Here is a 26,787-nt window from a genome sequence, read left to right as displayed (position 1 = left end):
CTCAAGGGTCACTTTACAGTTGAAAAAGTATCAGAATTAGAACCTGCCCCAATCACTCCAACTACAGGAAAGACTTGGGAATTATTTGCTGGTACTATTAGACATGTTTATGAAGAAATTGCGTTTAATGATCCAAAATCTGAACATCATGGAAAAGAAATTGTGGTTGCTCCTGGTATTGCCACTGGTAATACTGATACTAGATATTATTGGGATTTAACCAAACATATCTTTAGATATAGACCAGGAGCTTCTACTACAGTTGAAGCTCATGCTCATGGTGTTAATGAAGTGATTCCAATTGATTCGCACTTGCAGTTAATTGCGTTCTACTATGAATATTTACAACTTATTGACGATGTAGAAGATTGATTTACTTTATTTCTTTATTTATTTAGTTATACAACTTGTCTGTTTGTTAGAGTTTAAAATATATAAAAGTTTTATCAGTACGTATTAATTCCTTTGTTGTCGCTATAAATATGGTTCGCCCCCCGCACGTTCCACTAAATTTACTGCGAAGTTTAACTTTATTTCTCACTAAAGACATCAGTAGAAAATTCTCGAACCACCAAACTTCAACATCAACCGCCAACTGAAAATTTCTCCATATTATTTTTAGAGAGAGAGAGAGAGAGAGGAAAAACTGAAATTAAATATTTGTTGAAAAACATTTCTAAATTTGATTTAATTTGAATTTTATAATAGCAATTGAAAACCATTGAACAATCATTATTAAATCAAATCAAAATGGCTACTACCGTCACTCCAAATGTGTTATGGGCTCAACGTTCAAGTGAATCTGATGAATCCAAAAATGTTCTTTATGTTACCATTGAAGTTCTTGATCCAACTAATATTAAATTAGATTTAACTTCAACTCATTTAAAATTAACCGCTGATTCACAAGATAATAGTAATCATTATAACTTGGATATCGAATTCTTTGATGAAGTTGATCCTGAAAAGTCTCATAAAAATACTGAAAGTGGTTCTCATATCTATTTAGTTATTAGAAAGAAGACTGCTCAAGAAGAATTTTGGCCAAGATTAACTAAACAAAAATTAAAATATCATTATATTAAAACTGATTTTGATAAATGGGTAGATGAAGATGAACAAAATGAAGTTCCTGAACAAGAAGATGAAACTGCTAATATGATGAACTTTGGTGGTCCAGGTGGTCCAGGTGGTCCAGGAGGTCCAGGAGGTCCAGGAGGTGCTCCAGGTGGTTTAGATTTTTCACAATTAATGGCCGGTGCTGGTGGCGCTGGTGGTGCCGGTGGATTTGATTTCTCACAATTAATGGGAGGTGCTGGAGGTGCTGGAGGTCCAGGTGGTTTACCAGGAAACTTTGATATTAGTGCTTTAGCAAGTCAATTAGGTCAAGCTGGTGGTGCTAAACTTGGTGAAGATGATGAAGAAGATGACGATGAAGATGAAGATGAAGATGAAGATGATGATGATGAAGAAGAAGTTGAAGAAGTTACTGAATAAGCATATTGCTTATCTCACTTGTTACTCTTCTAAATCAATAATTTGTATAAAATTTTTCATGTTTGATTTAATTTTCTTACATTATTTACATATATGTATACATATTTATAGCTAAAGTTTTCTTTTTAATTATTCTTATTTATTGATTGAAAGGGGATCTTGTATCCATTTTCTAATTACTAAAGATAATGGGATCATCTTAACCGATGAATCATTAATATTGGACAATTTCTTTTCTTCAATAGGAATAAAACATTCATTATTATTTAATATATCTTGATTTCCAAACATAAATATTTTACAATATTGATAACTTTGGAGATTAAATAATAGATTACACGCGTAATCTAAACTTCTAGAGGTATATAACGATGATGATAAAAACTCACTATCATCAACATTTGAACCTTCATTTAAAAACTCATCAATTACGCCAAATAATGATAATACACCAAGACTAGCTAATTTTCCATTAAAGCAATTCCGGATAATTTCAATCAATTCCGTAAATGATTCAATATGAACAATTTGAATCCTTTCTATGATATTAATATTTTGATATGAAAGGATTGATTTATTATATGATAAATTATCATACAATTGACGATTGGCAATTACAATAATCGCAGTGGAATCTTCAACCTTTGATAATTTCAATTCATTTATAGTACATAATATACAATCTTCTAATGATTTCTTCTCATAACATAGCATTAATCAGCATTAATCCATTGATCATATATGATAAGTTGTTGCTTAATTCAAACAGTTAAATGTATTTTGATACTAGTTGGTTTTATGCAGGAAAACCAACCGAGGTCGTGCACAAAACTATTTTTTTCTGATTTTTGGTATAGTGAAAAATTTACCAAAGAAGATTTTGAAAATTATTGAAATCAAATATTTAAATTTATCGTACGAAGATATCAATCAACCCCAATAGGCTGACAATGTTGAAATTCAGTAGAACAGGGTTGCCTATAAAGAGAGTCTTAACCAGGTCCTCACCTTCTTGGAATGGTAGTATAAGATTTAATTCTATTACTACTACGGCCACTACTACTGGTGAAGTTGATATTTCTCAATTATCTCAAAAGGAATTACGTGAAAAGGTTATTGCAGATGCTTTAGCTAAAGATGAAGAAGAAATAGCAAGAGCTAAAGCTCTTAGAGAATTAAACAGAGAAACCACTGATTTAATCACATCATTAAATAAAATCCCATCTGATTTAATCAATTCAAGATTACAAAAACTTCAACAAGATTTAAAAAATTTACCTCAAGATAAAGTAAAACAATTAGATCAAGAATTAGAAGAATTTATGATAAATAATATGAATTTACCTTATAGTGAAATCTTTAATAGACCATGGGCCATTAAACCAAATAATTTTATTGAAAGTGGTGAAACATCTAAACCTAGTAATGATAATTCAGAAATTTCTCAAAAACTTTCTTCAACTGCCACATCATCTTATATGACTCAATTTCCAAATTTAAAACCAACAGCTGATCATAAAGCTTATTCAGAACAAGAACTTTATTTAAGACAACTTGCTCATTCTCGTCAATCAGGTAATTTAGGGTCTAAATTATCCAATATATATAAACCAAGAGATGATATAACCAACCCAAAACAAATCAAAGAAACCACTATTGCATCATTAATGGCTGCTGGATGTCATTTGGGTCATTCCAAAGCTATGTGGAGACCAAGTACTCAACCATTTATTTATGGAGAATATGATGGTATTCATATTATTGATTTAAATGAAACTATAGTTGCACTTAAAAGAGCTTGTAATGTTATTAAAGGTGTATCTAAAAAAGGGGGTATTATTTTATTTGTTGGAACTACTAAGAATTGGGTTCAACATCGTGCTTTAGAAGAAGCCGCCAATAGATCAAAAGGTTATTATGTATCTAAAAGATGGATTCCAGGTATGATAACAAATTATACTGAAGTAACTAAACAAATTCAAGGAGAAAATAAAATGGAAATAGATATGTCTAATAAACCAACTGGGAGATATTTAGGAGTTGAAGCTGAAAAATTAATTAAACCTGATTTAGTGGTTATTTTAAATCCAGTTGAAAATAGAAATTGTATTAATGAATGTCTGTTACTGAGAGTTCCAACTATAGGTTTATGTGATACTGATATGGAACCATCATTATTAACTTATCCAATCCCATGTAATGATGATTCAATCAGATCATCAACTTTAATGCTTGGTATATTATCTAAATCTGCTGAAGAAGGTTTAAATGATAGATTAGAAACGATTAAATTTTATGATGAATCAAAGACTAAAACTACAAATTCATTTGTTAAGAATGTTAAAGCTCCAAAATCGGAACAAGAAGCACCAATACCTGTTAGTGCTTAAATTGTATACTTACGATAATAAATAATCTGTACATAGGACAAATAGAGTCAATGTAAATAAGTAAATAAATAAATATGCATTTGATTGCTCTATAATATTACCAATATACCTAATAATTAAGTACTTTCCTAGTAGATTCTGATTTTTGACCTTGTTGAGGAGGATTATGTTTAAGTGATAAACCTTTATGTTTAATTTCAGCTAAGAAATCAGCCTTGTGAATTCGTTGTGATTCTATAAAACTTTGAACTTCTTCATTCTTAAGGATTTCATTTCGATTTGAATTGAAGTATTCATCAAGTGTTTCTGGATCTACTGTTAGATTAGATAAATTGGGTTTGAATTGTGGTTCTGAATTATTTGGATTTCGTAGTATATTTTTGTTATTCGTTATATAGTCTGTTATTTCCGATATTGGGATGGATGGATTGAATATATTTGCATGATATTCTAACAATTCCTTCTCAGTTATTTGAATCATACCTTCGAATTGTCCTAAATGTATAATCAAAGGGAGCTGAAAAGTATAAGTAGAAGAGTATAATAATTTAAATTTATAATTGATCTGTTTTTGGAAGTTTGATATTCTTTACATCCATGCCGCGAGCTGCAAGTTGTAAAAAAAAATCACTACCAGTTTTATGTAAATAATTATTTTATAAATATGGAAACATGAAACATTATATTAAGATTAGATATTGAAAGATTAAATATTAAGAATGAGAAGTCTTGAATTATGATAATTATTATTATAAGACTTTATTTAGAGGAGGTTAAATGAATATTATATATGTTAGTTATTGTAGCCCTTTAATAGAGGCATTTTTCTACTTTACTATAAGTTGAAGTTAACAAAAAACGACAGAATGAAAACAAAATCTATTGAACTTTCTTTGATTCTTCTTCGTTACTTTCATCAGATTCAGTGTCTGATTCAGATTCATCGTCACTTCTTTCATCTTGTGGACCACCATCAACTGAAACATATCTCCATAAGATACGGAAAATAAGGAATAACCAATATATATTAACCAATTGTAAAGCAGCAATTAAAAAGAATACAATTGGTTGAGAAATATAACATTTATATTGTTGAGTTTCCCAATTTAATTCCCATTCACCAACAGTTTTAAAGGTAGTTAAGACTGAATACAAGATTTTTAAGTTAACATAATGTCTAAGATAAATCCAAATAAAGACAAACATTAAGAAATATGGACCTGTATAAGGGAAATTAACATAATTCAAACTCTTTGATGAAGCTAAGAAGAAATCAGAAACATCCATGGTAATGAAAATTTCAAGACCCATCCAAGTAAAATGAAATCTATAAGAATTCCAAATTAATGCAATAGTGACAATATGATGGAAAACTAATTCATAGAAATCCTTTCTTGGTTTTTCTAATTGTAACACTAATACAATAGATTGTTGAACCCAAAATGCAGCTTGACCCAAATAATAAATTTTGAAATAAATATCATGAGTAAAATGAGGATAAGTTTCATAAATTGGAGTTGTTTCAAATAACCAAATAGGTAATTTAGACATAATCCAAATACCAAATGGACCTGAACAAGCATTATAACAACTTACATAAGTTTGTTCCATAAATCTTTTAAGTTTGGCTTCCTTTTTAAGACCAAAGTAAAGACCAAGTGGTCTTAAGATACAACACATAAAGAATTCTCTGGTGAAAGTAAAAAAGATAGAATAGAAACCAACAAAGTAAAAATCATTTACCCCTTTTCCATATTGATCAGTTCCTTCAATCTTATAGGATGGAATCATCAACTTTGCTAAGAATTGATGAGTTTCACTTTCGGGAGATGATAAATAAAAAGTTGCCAATGAAAGAGCTAATACTATGAATGGAACAATCCAAGTATGTCTATAAGCAAGTTCTGTGAATGCAACATAGATTTTCTTAACGATGGCAGCATCGGATTTAGATTCTTCACTTAATTCCAATATTCTAGCTTCAGATTTCTTTCTTTGAACTTTTGAAGTATGCATAGTTGAAAATGATGGAGATCCAGTATCACCCACATTAATCTTTCCAATCGACGAACCTCTACGACGATGGGTGGTGGCGGAGTCTGGATGAAGCGATTGTGAATCCTTATCTTCCTTTGATGACATGGTGACGGTTATTACAAAGTCTTGACCTCTAGTGAAAGGAAGTTATCAAAGTTTCAATCCAAATTTGGTGCCAATGTTTACCTTTTTATAATTTCTTTCAACAAAATAAATTTGTGATGATTCTTACTCATTCAAAATCAGAAAAAATAGAGAATAAATGTCGCACACCTCTTCTATATGAATATTTAATAAGTGAAAAGGGTATTCATTAGGGACTAGACCATTTCTGATAATAGGGTCATTTCAAAATGATCAATCATGATTGGTTGTCACTTTGAATATTCATCTAAACCATAATTTTTGTATTTAGAGCTCATGTTTGTTTTGGTATCATGAAATGTAAACATTGTCACCGGGGATGTTCGCTCAATTTTATCATACTAAATTTATAGTTGCCGACTTTACCATTATTTACTGCTAGTGCGACTTCTAAACTTAACAAAGGTGCGATATTCTTATAGGGTATTTTGAAATAGGGGTAAGTATAATCTATTGTATTTAGATCCATTATAGTTAAAAGTCAACCAAATTGACGTAATTTCGTAATTGAAATCTTAAAAACCGTTTAACTATAGTGCGATGATTATTTTTATTGCTCCACGAGTGGTACATAAGACCTTACAAATATGTCTTTGAGTTTTCTTTGTATATCTCTCTCTCTTATTTGACTATATATTACTATTTCCAAAATTCATCTAGGTTACCTCCAGCTCCATTAAATGCTAATAAGTTTGGTGAATCTGATTTCAATCCATTAAGAACTCCTTTGGTGGCATACTTGAGTACCCTATTCTTTAATTCTTTTGGTAACAATAATTTTGTAGAATATTCAGACTCTAATTCAGGTTGAAGTGATAAAAAGTAAGATAAAAGACCAGTAACATGAGGAGCTGCCATTGAAGTACCTGACATAACTTCAGAGAAACCTTCATTGAAAGTAGATTCAATATCAAGCCCGGGTGCAAAAATATCAACACCTTTACCAAAATTAGAAAACCATGCCATGGTATTATTCACATCACTGGCACCAACTGTAATAGGTTCTGATGCTCTACCTGGAGAAAATTTTGATGCTTCATCAGCTGCATTACCAGCAGCAAGTGATACATGTAATCCTGCCTTACTAAGAGCATTAGCAGATGCATCCAAAGCTTTGGAGTCGTCTCCACCAATAGAAACATTGACAGTAGAACCTTTGAATCCTTTCTTCTTCCGCTCAAGATTTTTTCTAAAATCTGCAACAGTAAACTCAAACCCTTTGATCGTATCAGATACAGTAACGAATGCATCAGGACGTGTCACACCCACGGCTACTAACTCAACCTGCTTAGCAATACCAAAGGTCTTGGACCCAATTATTCCAGCACAATGGGTACCATGACCAAAGAAGTCCTTCTCTTGGTAGGGTGCAACCAAGGCCTTTCCCCATCTTGCCCGCCCTTCGAAATCTTCATGTTCGATCTTAATTCCAGTATCCACAACATACGCAACTACACCCTTACCTCCTTGATCATCATAATGGTATTCTTGCTTTGGATGTGGTTCTCTGTGACTTCCTGCAGCCAAACCCCAAGTAGCATTTTCCTGAACTACATAGTTCCAGATATTAAGGGTTGAATCTGGTTCAATGTATTGTATAGCTGGGTCTAATTGGATCAATTGTAAGAGCGATTCAGGAAAATATCCAAAGTAGCCCGAGAATATATCTCTATTCTTATCATCGTTACCAAAATTGAAGAAGTCTAATTTGGAATTAGAATCATCCAGAGCAACCAAAAAATCATATTTCTCTTGAATCCATGTTTGATGAATCATTCTCTCTTCAGCATTCAATCCTTCCTTATACACTATAATATAGTTATTTGGAATAACATTCGCACCAGAAGCTGGATCAGCATAGAGTATTGGAGCCATATGACTTTCAATCTCTTGAAGTTGATCATCTTCTGGGATAGTCTTTACAGTCAGTTTATCAAAACTAAAGATAGTTTGAATATTTGGGATGACTAGCCCTTGAACCAAATTAATATATATTGTAAAGTATACGAGACCTCTGGCTAACATTATCCGTTTCTTACTATAATTAAGCGCCTTTATATTGATTTAAAGGACAAATCAACTATACTTATATCAATCTTTAACTTAAGGGGTAAATCCCTAGGAATAATATTTTTGACCCCTAATCTCAGTAGCTGACAAATAGTATATCTGCCCCTTATCAGCAAAGTTGAAATCTAGATTACATGTGAGAGGAGTATTTAGCACCGAATTTTACAATTTATGTCGGTATTATCCTTTTCTTGGCTTTGATGCATTTAACAAACATGTATAGAAAGCATTCTATACAAACCTGAAGCCGTTGCCTTAAACTTTAATTACAAAAATTGCTCTTTTTTTAACAACCAATTAATTAATTACTGTAATTGAGTCCAATAGGCCGCGCGGCTACAAAAATTAGTCTGCAAAAAAACGCCTGGAATATTCTACATTATGAAATAGAAGGGAATCATTTATATTTATTGAATTTTAAGGTTTAGAGTTTTAGTTCATATACTATCTATAAAAAAAACTTAAATTAGAAGTGGTTCAGAATGAATAATTTCAAAATGGAAAAACATTTAAGTCTGAATGGTTCCACACTATTAAATTCAATAACATTAAGGCCGCAGATAGTTTGTCATCAATGTTATTAAAACCTCTCATATATTTCTGTTTCTTTGTTAAATCTATTCATGGATTAGTCATCCCAAATATTCAAACTATCTTTAGTTTTGATAAACTGATTCTAAAGACTATCTCAGAGGATGATCAGCTTCAAGGGATTGAAAGTCATATGGCTCCTATTCTCTATGGTAAGAATATTATTCCAAACAACTATATTATAGTGTATAAGGAAGGATTGACAATAGAACAGAGAATGATTCATCAAATGTGGATACAGCAGAAATATGCCTTCATGGTTAGTCTGGATGATACAAATTCGAAGTTAGATTTCTTCAATTTTGGTAACGATGACGAGAATAGAGACATATTTTCAGGATACTTTGGATACTTTCCTGATTCACTCTTACAATTGATTCAATTAGACCCAGCTATACAATATATTGAATCCGATTCGGAGGTCCATCTCAATGATTATAGAGTCCAAGAAGGTGCTTCATATGGACTTTCGGCAATTAGTCACAGAAACCATGATCATAAACCTGAATACCTTTACGATGATCAAGGAGGCAAAGGTGTAGTTGCATATCTTATTGATAGTGGAATAATGGTTGAACATGAAGACTTTGACGGACGGGCAAGATGGGGAAAAGCCATATGCCCTCCGTATTTAGAGATAGATATTTTTGGACATGGAACCCATTGTGCTGGTATTATAGGTTCTAAGACCTTTGGTATCGCAAAGCAAGTTGAGTTGGTGGCGGTGAATGTAGGTTATCTTCCCGGAACTGTGTTCACATCTAATGTTATTAAAGGGTTCGAATTTGCGGCATTGGATCACCGACAAACTATTGAAAATAAGAAGAAAGGATTCAAGGGTTCTACCGTCAATGTTTCTATTGGTGGAGGTGATTCAAAGGCCATGGATTCAGCTGCAAATGCCCTTACGAAAGCAGGATTACATGTATCTGTTGCGGCTGGGAACAGTGGGAAAGATGCGTCAAAATATTCCCCCGCTAGAGCTTCTGGTCCTATTACTGTTGGAGCTGTTGATCTAAATAATACTATGGCTGAGTTTTCAAATTATGGCTCCAGTGTTGATATATTCGCTCCAGGAGTTCAGGTAGAATCAACTTATATAATAGGATTTTCTGCTAATATGACAGGTACTTCAATGGCAGCTCCACATGTTACTGGTCTTTTGTCATACTTTTTATCACTTCAACCTGATTCAAATTCAGAATATGCTAAAGAGCTATTGTTACCAAAAGAATTAAAGAATAGAGTAATTAAGTACGCCACAAAAGGCGTTCTCAATGGATTGATCTCAGATTCACCAAATTTATTGGCGTTCAATGGAGCTGGAGGCAACCTTGATGAATTTTGGAAATAGGAAACTTACCGTACAACCGTAGAAATTAAAGTTTATTCTGTAATTTATAGCCATATTTTTAATAAAATTTGGGGTAGGTTTGCAGCGCAATTTACTGACTCAAAAGTCTAAATTATTTAGTCAGCTTTCTTTCATATGTTAAAGCTTTGTAGTTTGGGAAACTAAAACATTTAATAAAACATTTAATAAAACATTTAATAGAACTTGATAGCCACATGGCCCTCAAGGAATAACTAGAAAGGTTATTTTCATGACTTGATAAAAAAGCGCTTATAGAATACTGAACGCAAATTTCCTATCAGAGACAAATGCTTTAAAACGCTCTAAATTGAACGGCTCCAAATTTAAAAATAAGGTTTTAACAATTATTGCACAGCCAAACTGATATCAAATAGAACAGATAAGTCAATCCTTAAACCTTAAACTGTCCAAATAGGGTGAGTAATAGACTCTTGTTAGAGGATTCTAGCTCCACCTGGTATCATAATAGAAAAATACTTAAATGAGGATATTTTCTAATCATGTTACCCGATGGAAATAAATGTACTCTTTCCCAGTATACAATGTTCACAGCAAATCTTATATACTTCGCTTTAACTTTCACGTTGGCATATGGTTTAGTTATTCCAAATCTTCAGGACTTTTTCAGTTTTGAAAAAGCTACTGTTGATGCTAAGTTAGGACAACAGTACCAACAAATTGACAGTTCTATGGCTCCAATACTCTATTCTGACCCAGATTCTGGTAAGAATGTTATTCCAAATAACTATATTATAGTGTACAAGGAAGGATTGACTGCTGAAGAGAGAATGATTCATCAACTGTGGATACAGAAGAAATATGAGTTCATGGTTTCTCTGGATGATTCGAATTCCAAATTAGATTTCTTCAATTTTGGCAATGATAATGAGAATAGGGATATATTTTCAGGTTACTTTGGATACTTTCCTGAATCGCTCTTACAATTGATTCAATTAGACCCAGCTATACAATATATTGAACCCGATTCGGAAGTCTATCTCAATGAATTTAAAGTTCAACAGAATGCTATGTGGGGATTGGCTGCAGGTAGCCATAGAGAACCCCATCCAAAACAGGAATACCTTTATGACGATCAAGGTGGTAAAGGTGTAGTTGCGTATGTTGTAGATACTGGAATCATGATTGAACATGAAGATTTTGAAGGGCGGGCTAGATGGGGAAAAGCATTGGTTGAACCTCATCAAGAGAAAGACGTACATGGTCATGGGACGCATTGTGCTGGTGTTATTGGTTCGAAGACCTTTGGAATTGCAAAGAAAGTTGAGTTAGTAGCAGTGGGTGTGGTACCCCCTGTCCCCTTTATTAATATTTCTGATCTTTTAAAAGGGTTTGAATTTGCCGCATTAGATCATCAAAAAAATGTTAAAAATAAAAAAAAAGGATTTAAGGGATCTACTGTCAATGTTTCTCTTACTGAACCAGCATCCAAAGCTTTAGATTCTGGTGCAAATGCTCTCATTGAAGCAGGGTTACATGTATCTGTTGCTGCTGGGAATGGAGCTCAAGATGCTTCACATGTATCACCAGCTAGAACATCGGGGCCCATTACTGTTGGTGCTGTTGATGTGAATAATACCATGGGTTCATTCTCAAATTATGGCTCTTGTGTTGATATTTTTGCTCCAGGTGTTGAGATAGAATCTACTTTTAAAGATGGTTTCTCTTTAATTTTGTCAGGTACTTCAATGTCAAATCCACATGTGACAGGTCTTTTGTCATACTATTTATCACTTCAACCAGATTTGGAGTCGCAATATACTACAAAGTTGTTAGAACCAAAGGCTTTAAAGGATAGGGTACTCAAGTATGCCACAAAAGGAGTTCTTAAAGGATTGAAATCAGATTCACCAAATTTGTTGGCGTTTAATGGAGCAGGAGGTAATCTTGATGAATTTTGGAAGTAGAGTTTTATTTATTTAGAGAATTAAATATTATATTATCTATTTTATCTGTGTAGTTTCCTAAGTTAAGTCACTACTTCAATATCTCTAAGTGGTAAATATTATATAACTTTAAACACTCTATTATGGATAATGTTTGTATAATAAATTTGCAATTGTCCACACACACGACCATATCTAAAAAAAGGAGAACAAAGAAAGAAGGAGGAGAGGGAAGAAGGCTGATTGATTTTTTTTGGACTGGGGCAAAAATACACAACTTATTTTTAACACAGTGTAATGGGTTTGCCACAGAGAAGAAAGTATCCCATACATTCTAGACGACAACTTCATCCATCCATATCCACGATGTATAAACCGACATCCATACTGTTGGAAAATCTTATCAATAGAGCCACTGATGCGACATTAACTGCTGATAATTGGCAATATATTCTTGATGTATGCGATAAGATATCTGCTAATCCAGAAGAAGCTACAAAACAAGCCATTCGATTAATAACGATTAAATTATCCAGTAAGGATGCTAATGTGATCTTAAGAACATTGTCACTTTTGACATCGGTAGCTGAAAATTGTGGATCTCGTATGAAACAAGAGATTGCTTCCAGATCATTTTTACAAGATAATTTAATTAAGAAATTAAAAGGTGATTCTAGATTACATAAAACAGTTAAATATAAGATAGTGGAAGTGATTGATCAATTATATCATGAATTTAAGAATGATCCATCGTTAAAACCTATGACTGATGCTTATAATAAAGTGAAGACGGAATATTCTCAATATTTTAAATCGTCTTCAGCTCCCAGTAAACCAGAAAAGACTCAAATTACTAAGCAGGATAAATTAAAAGAAGATGAAGAGTTACAAAGAGTACTTAAGATGTCGTTACAAGAATATGAACAAGAACAACTGGTTAAAAAGTCGTACCTTAATTCAAAACCATTACCTGATACCAATAATAATAATCAATCTCAATCTCAACCTAATAGATCTCCACCCCCTGAAACTCAAACTATTGCTACAGTTTCAAAAGTAAGAGCTCTTTATGATTTGATTTCATATGAAGCAGATGAATTATCATTCAGGAAAGGTGATGTGATTACGGTTATTGAATCGGTTTATAGAGATTGGTGGAGAGGTTCATTACCCAATGGTAAGATTGGTATATTCCCGTTAAATTATGTTACACCTATAGTAAATAAATCACCTCAACAAGTTCAACAAGAATTAAATGAAGAAAATAAAGTGTTAAATGTTGATCAAAGGAAAATTGATAAATTATTAGCTATATTATCAACAGCATCAGCTAATCCAAGTTCAATTAATGAAGATGAAATAACGGAATTATATAATGAGATTATTCCATTAAGACCACAATTAGGGAAGTTTATTGATAAGTATAATATTAGAAAGGAAGAATTGGGAGTATTGAATAATCAATTGAATACAGAAGTGAAATATTATAATGAATTAATGGATTCCCTGATTTCAAAAAGAGCAGTTAGTAATAATACTGGTAATCCATTTCAAAATAGTTCAATCCCATATCCAGCTGCATACCCTACACAGTATGCACCACCACCACAACAACAACAACCATCATTCCCTCAATATCCTTCTAGTTATGGTCTTGGACCAGATTCACAGTTGCAGCAACAACCAACTAGTCATGGATTTGGGAATAATGTTTATCATACTGCACCACCACCTCCACAATCTCAACAACAACCACCACCACATCAGCAACAGCCACAACGAGTGGGTACTCAAGATTATCAACTGTTTCTGAACATTGATAGATTCCCCGATGTGAATAACTTGTAGTTGAGTTGAGTTGATCCTCTTTTTGCATTTTATATAATAATTATAATAAATATCATAGCCCTTAATATTTAGCGTACCTTAAATTTTGTATGCTCGCGCGTAACAGAACAACACACAAACAAACATCAATCAAAATAAAATAAAATAATTTTTTTGACAGTCAAACAGTCAAAGTTGTTGAACGATTGATTGAATCCAACTCATAATCTAATAGTATAAATCAGGGTTAGAGATGGGTGATGCGTTATATTCCCATAGAGAAGAGCAAAACAATGAAAGATTTGATCAATTAGCCAATACTCTTCATCAATTCAGAAACACGGTTAATAATGATATTCATGGTTCAATACAGCAAGAGAATTCAATTTTAGATTCTTTAAATGATAATTTTGGTCAATTGATGCAACTGGTGAAGAGAACCAGTGGAGAGTTAAGAACTGTGATGAATAGAAATGCTAGTTTGACTAGAATCGTTGGTATAATCTTGCTGATATTCTTCATTGTCTGGATGCTATATAAACTAAGATAGATTGATAAGTGATGGTTTTGTTTATTTATCAATGGTAGAGGGAGAGATCAAGATGAATCAGAAACTATTTAATGCTGTATAATAATAATAATAATAAAGTTTTTTAATGATATTTAATAAAAATAATAATAATACGTAAATAATAAAATAGATACTATTGTTTGTTAACCACATCAGAACCTAATCTATAATTACCAATGGCATTACCCCAATTGATCTTGGATCTGGTTATAGGTAACAATCTTCTTAAGTTCTTAAAATACTTTTGATTAAGTTGATTGAAATCATCCACGATTTGTAACGTGATTTTATTTTCAGCATTATTAATGACATTAACGATTTCAGATCCAGTGATTGATCCATTCAAACTTGTTGATACTTTTTCATCAAAGTTTAATCTCACATTCCCATCTTCATAATAATGGATATCAAGTTTAACGGTTCCCAGTACATTAGATCCATCAATTAAATAATTTGATTTCCATTGTCCAGTATAATAATTCTCATTATTCAATCTTTGACCTATTATTATGATTCTTACCGAACTAGAACTAACAGGTATGACAGTGAATGCATAACCTGATGGATAATGGTCTTCTCCATAAGTTTCTAAAGTCAGAACCACATCTTCAAAATATGGGGGATATGTTACTGATGGTACAAAGCTTTCAATATCAGTGACTCGATTCGATTGTAAATCAACATTGAATTTCTTCTTAGAAACATAATCAATATACTTAGTTGATGATTCATCTTTATTATACGATGAAGCAATATATTTTCCTGAAAATACAGCTCCATTCTTTTGAATATAACTTTCTAATGATTCATTGATAACAGCTGGAGAACTAACAAGACTGGATAATCCTTCTCCAACTTCTTTCAATTCCCCTGGTGGAGCACTTTCCACCAACTTATCAACCAATTGATCTAATTTAATCGATGCCATCTTTACTTGTTTGAAACACCACCTGTTGAAATCAGTTGTCCTCCTCTCACCTTTCAACCCTTTTCGCTCAAAAAGGTATCTACAAAATATCATATCTCTGTATACAGGAAAATTGTATTATTATGTACTTATACTATATATATATAAATAAACCATGTCTTAAGATAATAAGAATGCTCCAGCTCCTTCATTAATAGCTTGTAACAATCTCTCTTTCATTAATTCCTTAGACGAATACTTTGGTAATTTGAAATAATTGGCACATGTCATCACACTAGGTAAATAATCATCATCAGTTAATCCTCCTTCTCCATGTTTTCTAACTACCGTAAGTTCAGGTCTAAGAGCTTTGAATCCTCCAATTGGTAATTTAGGTGATCCAGTTAAAAATTGTAAAAACGCTCTTCTTTGATTATCAGTAAATGAAACAAGAATACTAATTAATGATTTAATAGATTCTGATTCTTTAGTATATCCATGATTAGCATTAACTGCTGAAGTTAAAGTATCTAATGACCAATCTTCTTCAGCATTACCAAATAATCCCACTAATTCATTAGGTGAAAATAAAATTAATGAATCAATAGGGAAAACTTTGGAAAATCCTTCCATAAATGCTTTGGTTTGATGAATAATACCAGTATAAAGTGTAGCTTCAATAACTTTACCCACATATAATTCAACATTTGAAGAATCAACTCTAATATCCTTACCACCTGACATCAAATCATATTCAGGATAACCAGGTAATTCAAAATAAATTTCTAAATCTTTTAAGGTAGCACCATCAACCATAATTGAATCTCTATCCTTTTGATTTACAGTGGGGAAAAGTTTAACATATTTTAAAAGATGTTCTAAAGAATTGGCCAATTCAGCATCAACTAATCGAAGACTAGCGAAATTAGCTAATTTCTTTAAATTTCGAGTTCCTGACTTTTGACTACCATAATTAAATGATTGCACTAATTTTAAGAAATTTGGATTAAAATTAAAGTCAATAATTCTTGAATCTAGTAATGCTCTGGCAATAAATTTCCCTAATGATGAGAAAAAGTATAATACTTTTTTACCATTATCACTATTCAATTGTGGTTTATCCATAGGTGCAGGGAATAATCCTAATTTATTAGATACATATTCCACATCTCTACTATTACCATCATCTCTCCATAATTTTAACATTTTCTTGGAAAATTCTTTGGAGATAGTAGCATAAAACTCTAAAGTAGGTCCTAAACCAGATCCAACTTCATCAAAATATTCAATTTCAAGAATACCCGGAGTAGATCCATAAAGTCCAAGCACTTTAACAGCACTTTGTAATATCATCTTTCTTGAAATTCTAACCTTATGTCTTGTTGGACGACCCAATTGAACATTTTGATTAGAACTACCACCATGACCATTATTATCTTCTATGGCTTGGTTTGTCTTTATTTGCCAATGATGAATTAATCTGGAATAACCAAATGAAGTAGATTGTAAAAAGAAGATACGAGTTTCTAATGGAAATATAAATGGAAATTGTTTCGTAACATGGATACTCCAACCTGGTAAAGTTCCACTAGCAACAACTAATGGTTCTTCAAGTTGTCTATTTAACTTCACTGTAAGTTTCCAATTCATAAAATCACTTTCTCTTATAACGTTTGCCTTTGGAATATTATTCCTAACAAATTGATTCATTTCAAAAAGTACCTTTAATAATTTCAAAACACTAATAGTAGTTTTATCATAGACATCTAGCTCATCTTCACTGACATTAAATTTATAACTGAATGATTTACTTTCTTTTGATACTTCAGAACTGACCTTCCTGTAAGTCACATTGTGAACTGTACTCCAAATTCTTGATGGATCAATAATCTCATCAGGACGAGTTTGAAGTGATCTATAAATTGCACCGTAAATAGTAATCTCATTAGGAATAACTTCTTCATTGATGAGGAATTCTAAATTTAATGGATTCTTTTTACTATCATCTTGAATAGCTTCTTCTCTGAATCCTAAAGGATCAACTCTACCAAGCTCGCTTAAATTCTCAACAAATTTAATTCTTTGCTTTAAGAATGAGTCAACAGACTTGAAAGTGGCAATTGCATGAACAGATAAAATCATGTTTTGCATATTAGTAGGAAGTTTCTTATCATTATTATCATCATCAGAAGTTAACTTTAATTTAATTTGCTTGGCCATCACTGTGGTTTGATTTTCACTATGATATACTGATCCGCCAGTACCACTTTGGTTGGCTCCAGAAGAAATGATATCAAATGATTCACAACGAGTTAAAACTTCTTGTAATTTAGAAACAAGGAATTGAACTGATGATCTTTCTCTGTCTCCAAAAAATACTGATATAAACGACCTGTAACAATCATTGAATTCAAATCCAAAATCAAAATTATCACTAGTGAAAATATAAGCTAAAGAATCAATTATTCCACATGAAATTAATTCAAAACTTGAAAGTTGATCAGCATCATCAAGAGCCGAACATAAGGTCTCCCAAAGTTCTTTCCAATGGCCCAAATCAAAACTCTTTATTAATTTATGATCATCAAGGGTTTTCATCACAGACTCCAAAATTTTCATGTGTTTTGGAATGTTATCATAATTGGCAGTCAATTTGGCATCACGATAAAGATTTTCAATAGTAGCAGATACTTGTTCTATATTAAAATATACTTTATCGCTAGTGATTTCAATCTCATAGTCTCTTGTAAATTCTGCATCAATGAACTTATTGGCATAACTTGATGAATATGAGTGCATTCTTGATCTTTCTGGTTTTTCATAAGCGACTTTACCTTTAAGACTTTGCAATACAATGAAGGCATCATTTAATAAACCTTCTCTTTCAAATGCTTGGATGAATACCACTGGATTTCTTTCTAATAAAGTTTTAGAAATATTTAATGACATCAATAATAAGACATTCGAATTTAATTTTGAATTATCTTGAGTGGAATTTTTTCTAATTGATTGTCTTGAAAAACTATTATTATTTGAGTTGCTTTCATCGATATCGTCTTCGTCTTCTTCAATAACATCCTCAATTTCTTCCTCATCATCTTCATCATCTTCATCGTCTTCTTCATCGTCATCATTATCTTCATCTTCCTCGTTATCTTCGTCATCCTCTTCGTCTTCTTCCATATGATCATCATTAAATGGAACCACCTCTTCTTCCACTTCATCACGATCACCAGCCTCACTGGCCATGTCAATATCTTCTTGAACTTCATTAATTTTAGATATCAATGCAAAATCATGAGCAATGGAACCCTTGGAATTGTTAACGACCGATGCTAACAAGTTTGAGATTGATTCCACTTGACTTGGATCGAAATTATTGGTATAACTAGAAGTTATGATTCTATACAAGTTAATAAATACTTTTCTTCTAATTTCAAAATCCATACTAGATTGGAAACTAACGATTAAAAATGAATAAACATCATTAACAAATCTTTCATAATCTTGAGGAATGATATCTCGGCAAAGTTCTATACGTAATGCATTAACTTTTGATTTCTCTTCAAAAAATTCATACCCTTCATTTAAAAATGGAGTTTCTGAAGGAGCATAAGTGATGGGTAAAAGGTATCCTATTAAATTTAAAAATTGTGAAACTATTTCTTTTGGAGCTGCCATTACAGCTTCAATTGAAATCAGGGAAATGTTTTCCATAAAAGAATCATCACCATTTACCGGTGACTCTCTTTGCTTTGTTTTTGAATATTTGTTAACTGATTTGACTATAATTTCTCCTATGGAACATTCAGTAAATAACACATTTGAGATTCCAACACTTACACTACTTAATATAATTAATGATTTTATAAGACTTAGACATGAACTGTAGTTTAAGGCAACTTTTGAAGAATCAGAATCCGCTGCTGAATTCAGTGATTTATTACAACTGGAATATATGGTTTGAGTTAAACTTTTTAATAAAACCGCCTTTTGCAGGAATAATTCTTCTAATAATTCAGGTTTTGATTTAAAACTGATGATTATTCTTGAAATAGTTAACCATGCATTTTCCACCACCACTGTATCATTATGATTTTGAACTACTTCTGAAATATTATCTATTATGTCCTTTACTTTCAGAAAGTTTGATACTGATATATTAGTACATGAATTTGAAACAATGGCTAAACATTTTCTTTGAGCATGAATTGTTAAAAAGTCCAAATAAAGAAGACAAGCTCTTAAACCATCATTGGCAATAATACTATTATGAGCAATGGTATCACGAGATATCATTTCAAGAGTTTGTAATGCTTGTTCAGTTAAATCAATATAACTGATTTCTAAAAGCTTTCCACATAAAGCTTCTATAGCATGACTATTTAATGCTTCATGAATGAAATCTTGATTAACTTCTAGAAAGTTATATAAGCAACGACATGCCACTAAATGTAATTCCAATTCATCCGATAATGCAGGATCAACCATTAAGTTGACTAAACTTTTAGCTAATTTATTGGCTGGAATTAATCTTTCGGCAGTAATACCATTCATCATTAATAATCTTTCCGATAACTCATTAAGAGTTTCTAGTATAATATAGGTATCATCTCTTTGGTTCAAATTATTAATTAAAGCTTCCATTTCTTGAGTGTCTCTTTGCATTGTACCACCAAACATGATTCCACCTCCCATTAAACGTTGAACAGCATCCACAAAACCTTGTGCTCTATCAGAACCAGCTGCTGTAGCGGCACCACTACCACCACCTCTTGGAATAGCACCAATAGCTCTTAAGAATTCACTTCTTGGATCTGAATTATGATTGGAATGATCGTCATCTTCTTCATCTTCATCGTCTTCTTCTTCTTCATCTTCATTATCATCATTACTATTGCCACCACTATTACCATGACCTCTTGAACTATGGGCCACACTAGCATCCATGATCCTTCTTAAGAATTCAGCTGGTTCGATTTCTTCATCATCATCATCATCATCATCTTCCTCTTCGACATATTGGATGTCGTCATCTCCATCATTTGTGGTATCATAGACGCTGTCATCACTTGGACGCAGACTTCCTCTTCTTCTTTGAGCTTGATGGGATAATCTTCTTAATGATTCATCATCATCTTCGTAGTTGGCATCATCATGCTCATGCATAACACTAGAAGCATCAACCATATCATCATCATTCAGATCATGATGATGTGACTCGGACGAGTTACTTTTAGGATTTGCCATCACTATGTAAAGACTTTCCTTGACTTTCCTTGACTTTCCTTGAAAAATTCCTTGTTTAAATGTTCAAATTATTCTATTTTTCAATATATGAATATGAAACTGAAATCTGATTTATAATGACCACTATACCCACTGTTTTTCAAGATACTTAATACTTTGAAATAACCATATATTACTTGAGATATGGAACTTTTAAGTATGCAAAAAGATTTGATTTCAAAGACACAAATGTGAGGAATTAAACGTAAAACTATCAAATTAAACTCAACCTTTCTGTGTGATCTTCAATTCTCAACTATATCTAGATAGATATACGTATATATTCGTAAGGTTGATCAAATAAGACTATGATTTCCAGTTATGACTTGATTAACCTTCTTGTATTTGTAAACCTCTAAGATAGACCTTACAAAAAAGTTTTGAGGGTTTAGATAAAATGTCGTAATTGTGGGTTACTGATGTCGTCTGTGTCCACTGCGACTTTTTGCATAATTTCTTTTACAGTCATAAAATTTATTACTATACAAACAATAATATATATATATAAATAAATACCAATTCATATGATGATGATCAATCTAGAATAAGAATCTGAAGTCAGAATTTATCTTGGAAGAATCATTACCATGACCTAATTCCTTTTGCCAATTGATGGTACCTGTGGCAATTCTCTTGTTTAAGGTGACTAATCTGATTCTTAAAATTACTGCAAAAACAATAGCACATAAGATGAAAACACAATTACATACGAAAGCAGTAAGATATCTTGGAGCAGAACTTGAAGGATATAAATAAGCATTCCAGATTGATGTTGAATTAGAAATACAATTCATTAAGGCAAGAGCAACTGCTCTTTTGGCTGGTGGTCTTGGACAACAATTTGACATCCATGATAAAATAATCGTAAATGAACAATATAATGATGGAATCATTAAACACATGGCAAAATATCTTGCCCCGGTATTTAATGTTGATGCAGAAATTATGAATGCTATTAAAGCTCCAACTAATGGTATAGTTACATGTAAGAATCTTTCTCCTGTTTTATCAGCATGTCTTGCCCAAAGATAAGTTGCAACCACTGCAATACAATATGGAGGAGCAGTTAAACATAACGTAACGGTATCATTGAAATTTAAAGTTTGAACTACTGATGGGAAGAAATTAGTAACACCACAAGCGGCCACTAAGAAAGTTAAAATAAGGGTTACTAACCAAACTTTTAAATCTTTAACGGCTAAGAAAAGACCAGTAACGGTTGATTCTTGAGCTTCTTCATCAGAATCAGATGTACCAATATCTCTTTTCATTTTCCATTGAATAATATCTTTTTCTTGTTGATTTAAGAATTTAGTATTTGAAGGATTATCAGGTAAGACAAAATAAGCAAATGGGACTGATACCACCGTAATAGCTCCTTCAATAAAGAATAAATATCTCCAAGCTCTTAAACCACCCAAACCATCCATATTATCTAAGATCCCAGCAGCAATTAAACCACTCCAAGCACTACTCATTAAAGAACCAGAATAAAGAATCGAATTACGGAATGAAAGACTCTTTTTATCATACCAATTTGAAAGAGTTGCCAAAGCAGCACTGAAAAAACCAGATTCAATTATACCTAATAAGATTCTAACTGTTAATAATCCTTTAAAATTCTTTACAGCACCAGTACAAGTTGAAAGAACCCCCCAAAGAGTCATTAAAGTTGAGATATATAACGAAGGTCTTCCTAATTTATTTAATAACATATTAGAAGGAATTTGGAAAATAATATAACCAACAAATAAAATTGAAATACATGTTTGATATTGAGTACCAACTAATCCTAAATCTTCTTCTAATCCACCTAATCTTGCCGAAGCAATATTATTTCTATCTAAATAATTTAAGATATAAATATAAATTAACATGGGCATTAATCTTAAATCGATTTTTCTAGTGGTTTTCCTATCTAATTCACGTAATTCATCTTGAGTCAAATGTTGAAGAGATTCAGGAAGATCATAATATTCAAGATCTTGATCTTGTCCTTTTGAAGAATCTAAATTGGTAATGTCATGATCATCAACTAATTTTGAATCATTGACATCTTGGATTTCTATATGAGAAATATCAGCTTTAGCTGATTTAATATCTGGAGAGGACATTATTGTTTAATTGTAACAAATGAATATCAATAATATTAGAGAAGGAATAGGAAAAACTTACAAAAGAAAGCAAGAAGGACTTTAAGGTCGATATTTATAAGGTAAACTTTTTAAACATACGAAGGTGGTAAAATTGGAGAAATCTGGAGAGATGTGGAGTATAGTACAGATCTTTAATTACAATGGAATAAAGTGATTTGTGGGAATTTTTTTAAGGTGAAATGCCAATACGGAATATCATATAAAGTTTGTATTTTTGTGTATTTACTTTGCGTTTCACAGCAAACTATATACTAAACTTTGTTAAAAAGTATATTAATTTATTTAATTTATATTAATAATGAGTTGTTTCATCGTCCGATATAGTTAAATTGCTTAGTTCAGGCGGTCCTTTACAAATTTCTCCACATTAAACATTCTAAGTCAAGTCATTTTTATTGAGCCTTTAAATTTAACAGTAATTACTGCTTGTTTTTTTTTCTGTTCTCACTATTTTCCTTGCAACAAAAAACAAGGCTTAATTTCGCAGGGGGTAAATCGAATTAGAAGTTGATTGATATGATACGATTACAATTTAATGTGAGGGATAAATGGTTAATAATAGTAAGTGGGGTACTCCCATCAGAAGTAGTAATGATGCCGGATACATTTATCCACAACATACTCAACAAAAAATGGCATTAAGATATGGGAATCAATTTAGCGGGCAATTGACCCTAACAAGAAAAAGTGTAATTCTGCCGTGCGCGTCAAAGAATAATTGTCAGTAACAGTTGCAGAGAATATTTTCTTGAGTGGGGGAGATTTCCATTCTATTAATTTGGGGGATCCCATTCAATCATCAATTAATTAACCCTCCCCACTCGACTCATATGGTATTCATCAGATTTCTTAAATCCCAAGATCATAATCTTATACGGTCCATTGTTCAATGTACTCCTTCCAGTCCCCGTTTTTAAAGATTGTTGAGAGATTTAAAGTTATCAAAATTGTGTTTAAGTATAAGTCAAACTAGAGTCAAACTAGACATTATTATTAATATGAAGAAAGTTTTTCCGAGTTGACATTAATTTTTTTTCTGGCTGCCCCACCCCCACTTTTTATTTTAATTTTTAATTATAACCTATTGTAACGTAGTAATAATTACAGACTTTTTAGTGTCATTTAAGAAAAGTAGTAATTATCCTCCTGACAATAATAACAAACAACAATAGCTTCTAGCTTCCTTCGAATATAAGTTCCCGTACTCTTGGCCTCGTTTCTCGTCAAAACTTTAATCCATTCTACTTCGGTATTCATATACTTCAATTCCCTCCCCACCTCTGATCATTTTGATAAATATGATAATCAGGTCCCTTAATTATTGAAAATCTTTGAATAAGTGAAGTCTATTTGTTTCTCTTTTGTGGCTATATCTGCAAAAAGGATAAGCTTTCTTGGTTTAAGTTTAGGTTTCGGTTTCGTGGTAAAAGTTTATTTTTCATTAAATGAAACATTCTACAATTTATACATATGTATATATATGTAAGAATTAATGATTTAGTAATAGGTGTAGTTTATTATAGAATTTGTAAGCGAAGTTAACTAAGGACAGTTTCACAATTAGCTTTTTAAGATTACAATTTATCTTTTTAGAAGTTAGAATGTGGTATTTTATCAAAATCAGATCTTGTTTTTAATTCATTGGTTATGTATTTTGTCACTCGTTTCTTATTTTCTACTTAATAGAGTCAAAGTAGACTAGATGGTAGTGCTTCCATAAGCATTAATCCGAATTAACCCCTTTGAATCACCATCCACAGCAATATCATTGGAACCTAGGCCGTTGAAGTTTGAAGTTTCAAAAAACTCAGTTAAGCCTGTCACATCATCATCATCATCATCATTACTATCATCATTCCATACTTTGATACTATTATACCAATCTTCGACCCCGAATTCATGCTCATCATTATCATATTCCCAGTTATATGATATCCAAGTCGGTTTTTCATCTCTCATAGATGATTCACCAAAATTCATAACAAAGCCATGTAAATTATCTAACAGAATATTATTAGCCCCTAATATCACATGATTAAATTGTTTCGAAGTTAGGAATATTATTGGATTTGACAAGGTACTTCCATTGTATGTTGATCTTATATAACCATGAGCTATTAAATGATGATCGCCTTTACCCAATGCTTGATATCCATTGATATAGCCAGTTAAAGTCGATGTTGGTGAGAAATTATATTCACATTGTCCAAAATTAATCATCCCACTTATGGTTGAATCATCATTAACAATAAAATCATTGTCTAATTTGATTTGTAACTTGTTCATGGTTGATAGTTGAATATATTGCTGCTTATCCATATCAGCAGATTTGTATATAGCAAAAATAGTTAACAGAAAGTTAGTAATTATACATAAAAGAAACATTCCCACACTTGCAGAAGGAGTTGTTAAACTGGCTATTGTTGCAATTGTACCACTGATTATCCCATACGCAATTATTAAAATCCCAAACCTACTCATGGCAGTTGGTCTTTTACTTTCTTCATTTACGAAATTATTAATCTTAACATTATCATCATTGTTAATTATTTTCTGTAAATAACTACTAGAAACTATGAATGCGACCAATGACATGATTATTGTAGAATCAATTTCGTTTCAAATATACCCTCAAATATAATGAAGCACTTATTAAATACTTGTCGATACTGGTAAGTTAAAATATAGATATTTCAAGGGATATTTAAGTAACAAATGAAATTAAAAGTGCGGACTTTAAAGCCAAAATTTTGCAGGGGGGATAGTTACACATGCGTTTTTCGAAAAGTTGAAAGTAGCCCCATTTAAAAAAAATCCATGAACATCTCTATAATCGAAACACTTCCATCCAAAATTGGACCTGGCAGAAAGTTAAGTAAGATAATAATGGTTTTTTGAATGTAATTAGTCCTTTGAGTTTTGGTGGCTTTGCGCAAAACGAGACTAGGCTAAACGAGGATATGTTCGTCTGACTTAGTTATAAAAATTGCTAACATTATTGAACTGTGAATTCACATTCACTAAACTCTTTATAAATTGACAGCTTAATAATATGATGAACACGAATATTTAGATATCGTTTCTATAAATAAACCTATTAGATAAACTTTAAATTTATGACAGATGATTTGTGGATTTGCGTTTGAAATAATAATTTTGCGCTTTTTACCCCATTGAAAATAATGCCAGTCTATCACAAGGACGCTATATCGTTCTAATTAGATTTAAACAAGTGTATGTCAGGTAGATTTTTGCGTCCAATCTTGACAATATCATAAGACAGGGGCTGTTGGTACGTGCTAATAATCTTAAACTGTACATAGTCTATATGCAAGATGATAAAATCCAAACGATATAAATACGTCATGATCTTCTGGTGTGTTTAAGGATATTTTTATAGACTAACTCTGAAGTACTCCTATTCTACTATGTTAACTTTGACATTGATACTCTGTATCAAATCTTGCTGTGCATTTCATATTGAATTTAATTCGGACTCAACCACAGCCATTCTAAATGTCAGTCAAGTTAACCCATATGGAGCATGTTTAGAAGCCATATTGCCTAAGGGTTGGTCTTACCATATTTCAAGCAATATAATCGCTCAGGACGACGTCATTTGCTTGTCGGCTTATTTATCAGGAAGATCGTTACTGGAAAACCAAGTTGGATATATACTTGCGGCGTCATCACATATTGGACTTCATGACACTACACTAATGATGCGGAATGATACTTTGATTGATTATATGGCCAAGGATTATATTGACGAAGTGTTTGATGAATTATCAGACGAACAGAAATAATTGTGCATTGAAGACAGATCTGTAACTCTGTCATTACTGATTAGTGAAGTCGGCAGCTTTACAACGATTAACAATCAAACTACTGATCATTTTATCCATCCCTTTTTAAATTTTGGTTCTTAGGTACTTCTAGACTCCTTCTAATACCTGAAATACTTATAAAACTGAATTTACGTACTTTTGATTATTTAATTATATACTTACTTATCCTTATATAATTCAG

At 31.9% G+C, this 26,787-nt stretch overlaps 13 protein-coding genes across 13 annotated transcripts; 6 read left to right on the top strand and 7 right to left on the bottom strand. All coding sequences in view use genetic code 12, as the record gives it.

Moving 5' to 3' along the window:
* Positions 1-561: 561 nt before the first annotated feature.
* SBA1 (Hsp90 cochaperone) lies at positions 562-1,565 on the top strand. Its single transcript, XM_064909087.1, has 2 exons — positions 562-1,189; positions 1,220-1,565. Exons 1-2 carry the CDS (start codon positions 751-753, stop codon positions 1,495-1,497), a joined length of 717 nt encoding a protein of 238 aa, XP_064763666.1. The 5' UTR covers positions 562-750; the 3' UTR covers positions 1,498-1,565.
* A 764-nt stretch (positions 1,566-2,329) lies between these two features.
* Positions 2,330-3,942, top strand: DFJ63DRAFT_68598 (mitochondrial 37S ribosomal protein uS2m). Its single transcript, XM_064909079.1, has one exon. The coding sequence runs from the start codon at positions 2,448-2,450 to the stop codon at positions 3,885-3,887; it is 1,440 nt and encodes a 479-aa protein (XP_064763665.1). The 5' UTR covers positions 2,330-2,447; the 3' UTR covers positions 3,888-3,942.
* Positions 3,942-4,567, bottom strand: DFJ63DRAFT_68464 (uncharacterized protein). Its single transcript, XM_064909078.1, has one exon. It carries the CDS (start codon positions 4,366-4,368, stop codon positions 3,997-3,999), a length of 372 nt encoding a protein of 123 aa, XP_064763664.1. The 5' UTR covers positions 4,369-4,567; the 3' UTR covers positions 3,942-3,996.
* Positions 4,568-6,368, bottom strand: LAG1 (sphingosine N-acyltransferase). Its single transcript, XM_064909077.1, has one exon. It carries the CDS (start codon positions 6,027-6,029, stop codon positions 4,767-4,769), a length of 1,263 nt encoding a protein of 420 aa, XP_064763663.1. The 5' UTR covers positions 6,030-6,368; the 3' UTR covers positions 4,568-4,766.
* Positions 6,369-8,403, bottom strand: DFJ63DRAFT_68601 (S8 family peptidase). Its single transcript, XM_064909080.1, has one exon. The coding sequence runs from the start codon at positions 8,091-8,093 to the stop codon at positions 6,708-6,710; it is 1,386 nt and encodes a 461-aa protein (XP_064763662.1). The 5' UTR covers positions 8,094-8,403; the 3' UTR covers positions 6,369-6,707.
* DFJ63DRAFT_68461 (S8 family peptidase) lies at positions 8,403-10,343 on the top strand. The gene has a single exon (XM_064909076.1). The coding sequence runs from the start codon at positions 8,713-8,715 to the stop codon at positions 10,081-10,083; it is 1,371 nt and encodes a 456-aa protein (XP_064763661.1). The 5' UTR covers positions 8,403-8,712; the 3' UTR covers positions 10,084-10,343.
* Positions 10,344-10,646: 303 nt separating this feature from the next.
* DFJ63DRAFT_333923 (S8 family peptidase) lies at positions 10,647-12,029 on the top strand (the record flags this gene model as incomplete). The annotated part of the gene is made up of 1 exon (XM_064907938.1): positions 10,647-12,029. The coding sequence occupies one exon, from the start codon at positions 10,647-10,649 to the stop codon at positions 12,027-12,029; it is 1,383 nt and encodes a 460-aa protein (XP_064763660.1).
* A 345-nt stretch (positions 12,030-12,374) lies between these two features.
* Positions 12,375-13,856, top strand: HSE1 (ESCRT-0 subunit protein; the record flags this gene model as incomplete). Its single annotated transcript, XM_064905809.1, has 1 exon — positions 12,375-13,856. One exon carries the CDS (start codon positions 12,375-12,377, stop codon positions 13,854-13,856), a length of 1,482 nt encoding a protein of 493 aa, XP_064763659.1.
* A 683-nt stretch (positions 13,857-14,539) lies between these two features.
* DFJ63DRAFT_333921 (uncharacterized protein) lies at positions 14,540-15,334 on the bottom strand (the record flags this gene model as incomplete). Its single annotated transcript, XM_064907937.1, has 1 exon — positions 14,540-15,334. The coding sequence occupies one exon, from the start codon at positions 15,332-15,334 to the stop codon at positions 14,540-14,542; it is 795 nt and encodes a 264-aa protein (XP_064763658.1).
* A 159-nt stretch (positions 15,335-15,493) lies between these two features.
* On the bottom strand, positions 15,494-20,563 carry DFJ63DRAFT_311651 (putative ubiquitin-protein ligase; the record flags this gene model as incomplete). Its single annotated transcript, XM_064905808.1, has 1 exon — positions 15,494-20,563. One exon carries the CDS (start codon positions 20,561-20,563, stop codon positions 15,494-15,496), a length of 5,070 nt encoding a protein of 1,689 aa, XP_064763657.1.
* A 578-nt stretch (positions 20,564-21,141) lies between these two features.
* Positions 21,142-22,716, bottom strand: DFJ63DRAFT_284254 (uncharacterized protein; the record flags this gene model as incomplete). The annotated part of the gene is made up of 1 exon (XM_064904785.1): positions 21,142-22,716. One exon carries the CDS (start codon positions 22,714-22,716, stop codon positions 21,142-21,144), a length of 1,575 nt encoding a protein of 524 aa, XP_064763656.1.
* A 1,740-nt stretch (positions 22,717-24,456) lies between these two features.
* On the bottom strand, positions 24,457-25,353 carry DFJ63DRAFT_311649 (uncharacterized protein; the record flags this gene model as incomplete). Its single annotated transcript, XM_064905807.1, has 1 exon — positions 24,457-25,353. One exon carries the CDS (start codon positions 25,351-25,353, stop codon positions 24,457-24,459), a length of 897 nt encoding a protein of 298 aa, XP_064763655.1.
* An 833-nt stretch (positions 25,354-26,186) lies between these two features.
* On the top strand, positions 26,187-26,564 carry DFJ63DRAFT_311648 (uncharacterized protein; the record flags this gene model as incomplete). Its single annotated transcript, XM_064905806.1, has 1 exon — positions 26,187-26,564. One exon carries the CDS (start codon positions 26,187-26,189, stop codon positions 26,562-26,564), a length of 378 nt encoding a protein of 125 aa, XP_064763654.1.
* Between the last annotated feature and the right edge of the window lie 223 nt (positions 26,565-26,787).

This window comes from Scheffersomyces coipomensis, assembly GCF_036884675.1.
Source record: "Scheffersomyces coipomensis strain NRRL Y-17651 chromosome Unknown DFJ63scaffold_2, whole genome shotgun sequence".
Classification (NCBI taxonomy): Eukaryota; Fungi; Ascomycota; class Pichiomycetes; order Serinales; family Debaryomycetaceae; genus Scheffersomyces; species Scheffersomyces coipomensis.
Note: the sequence above shows the minus strand (reverse complement) of the source record. Positions and strands in the feature narration are given on the sequence as shown.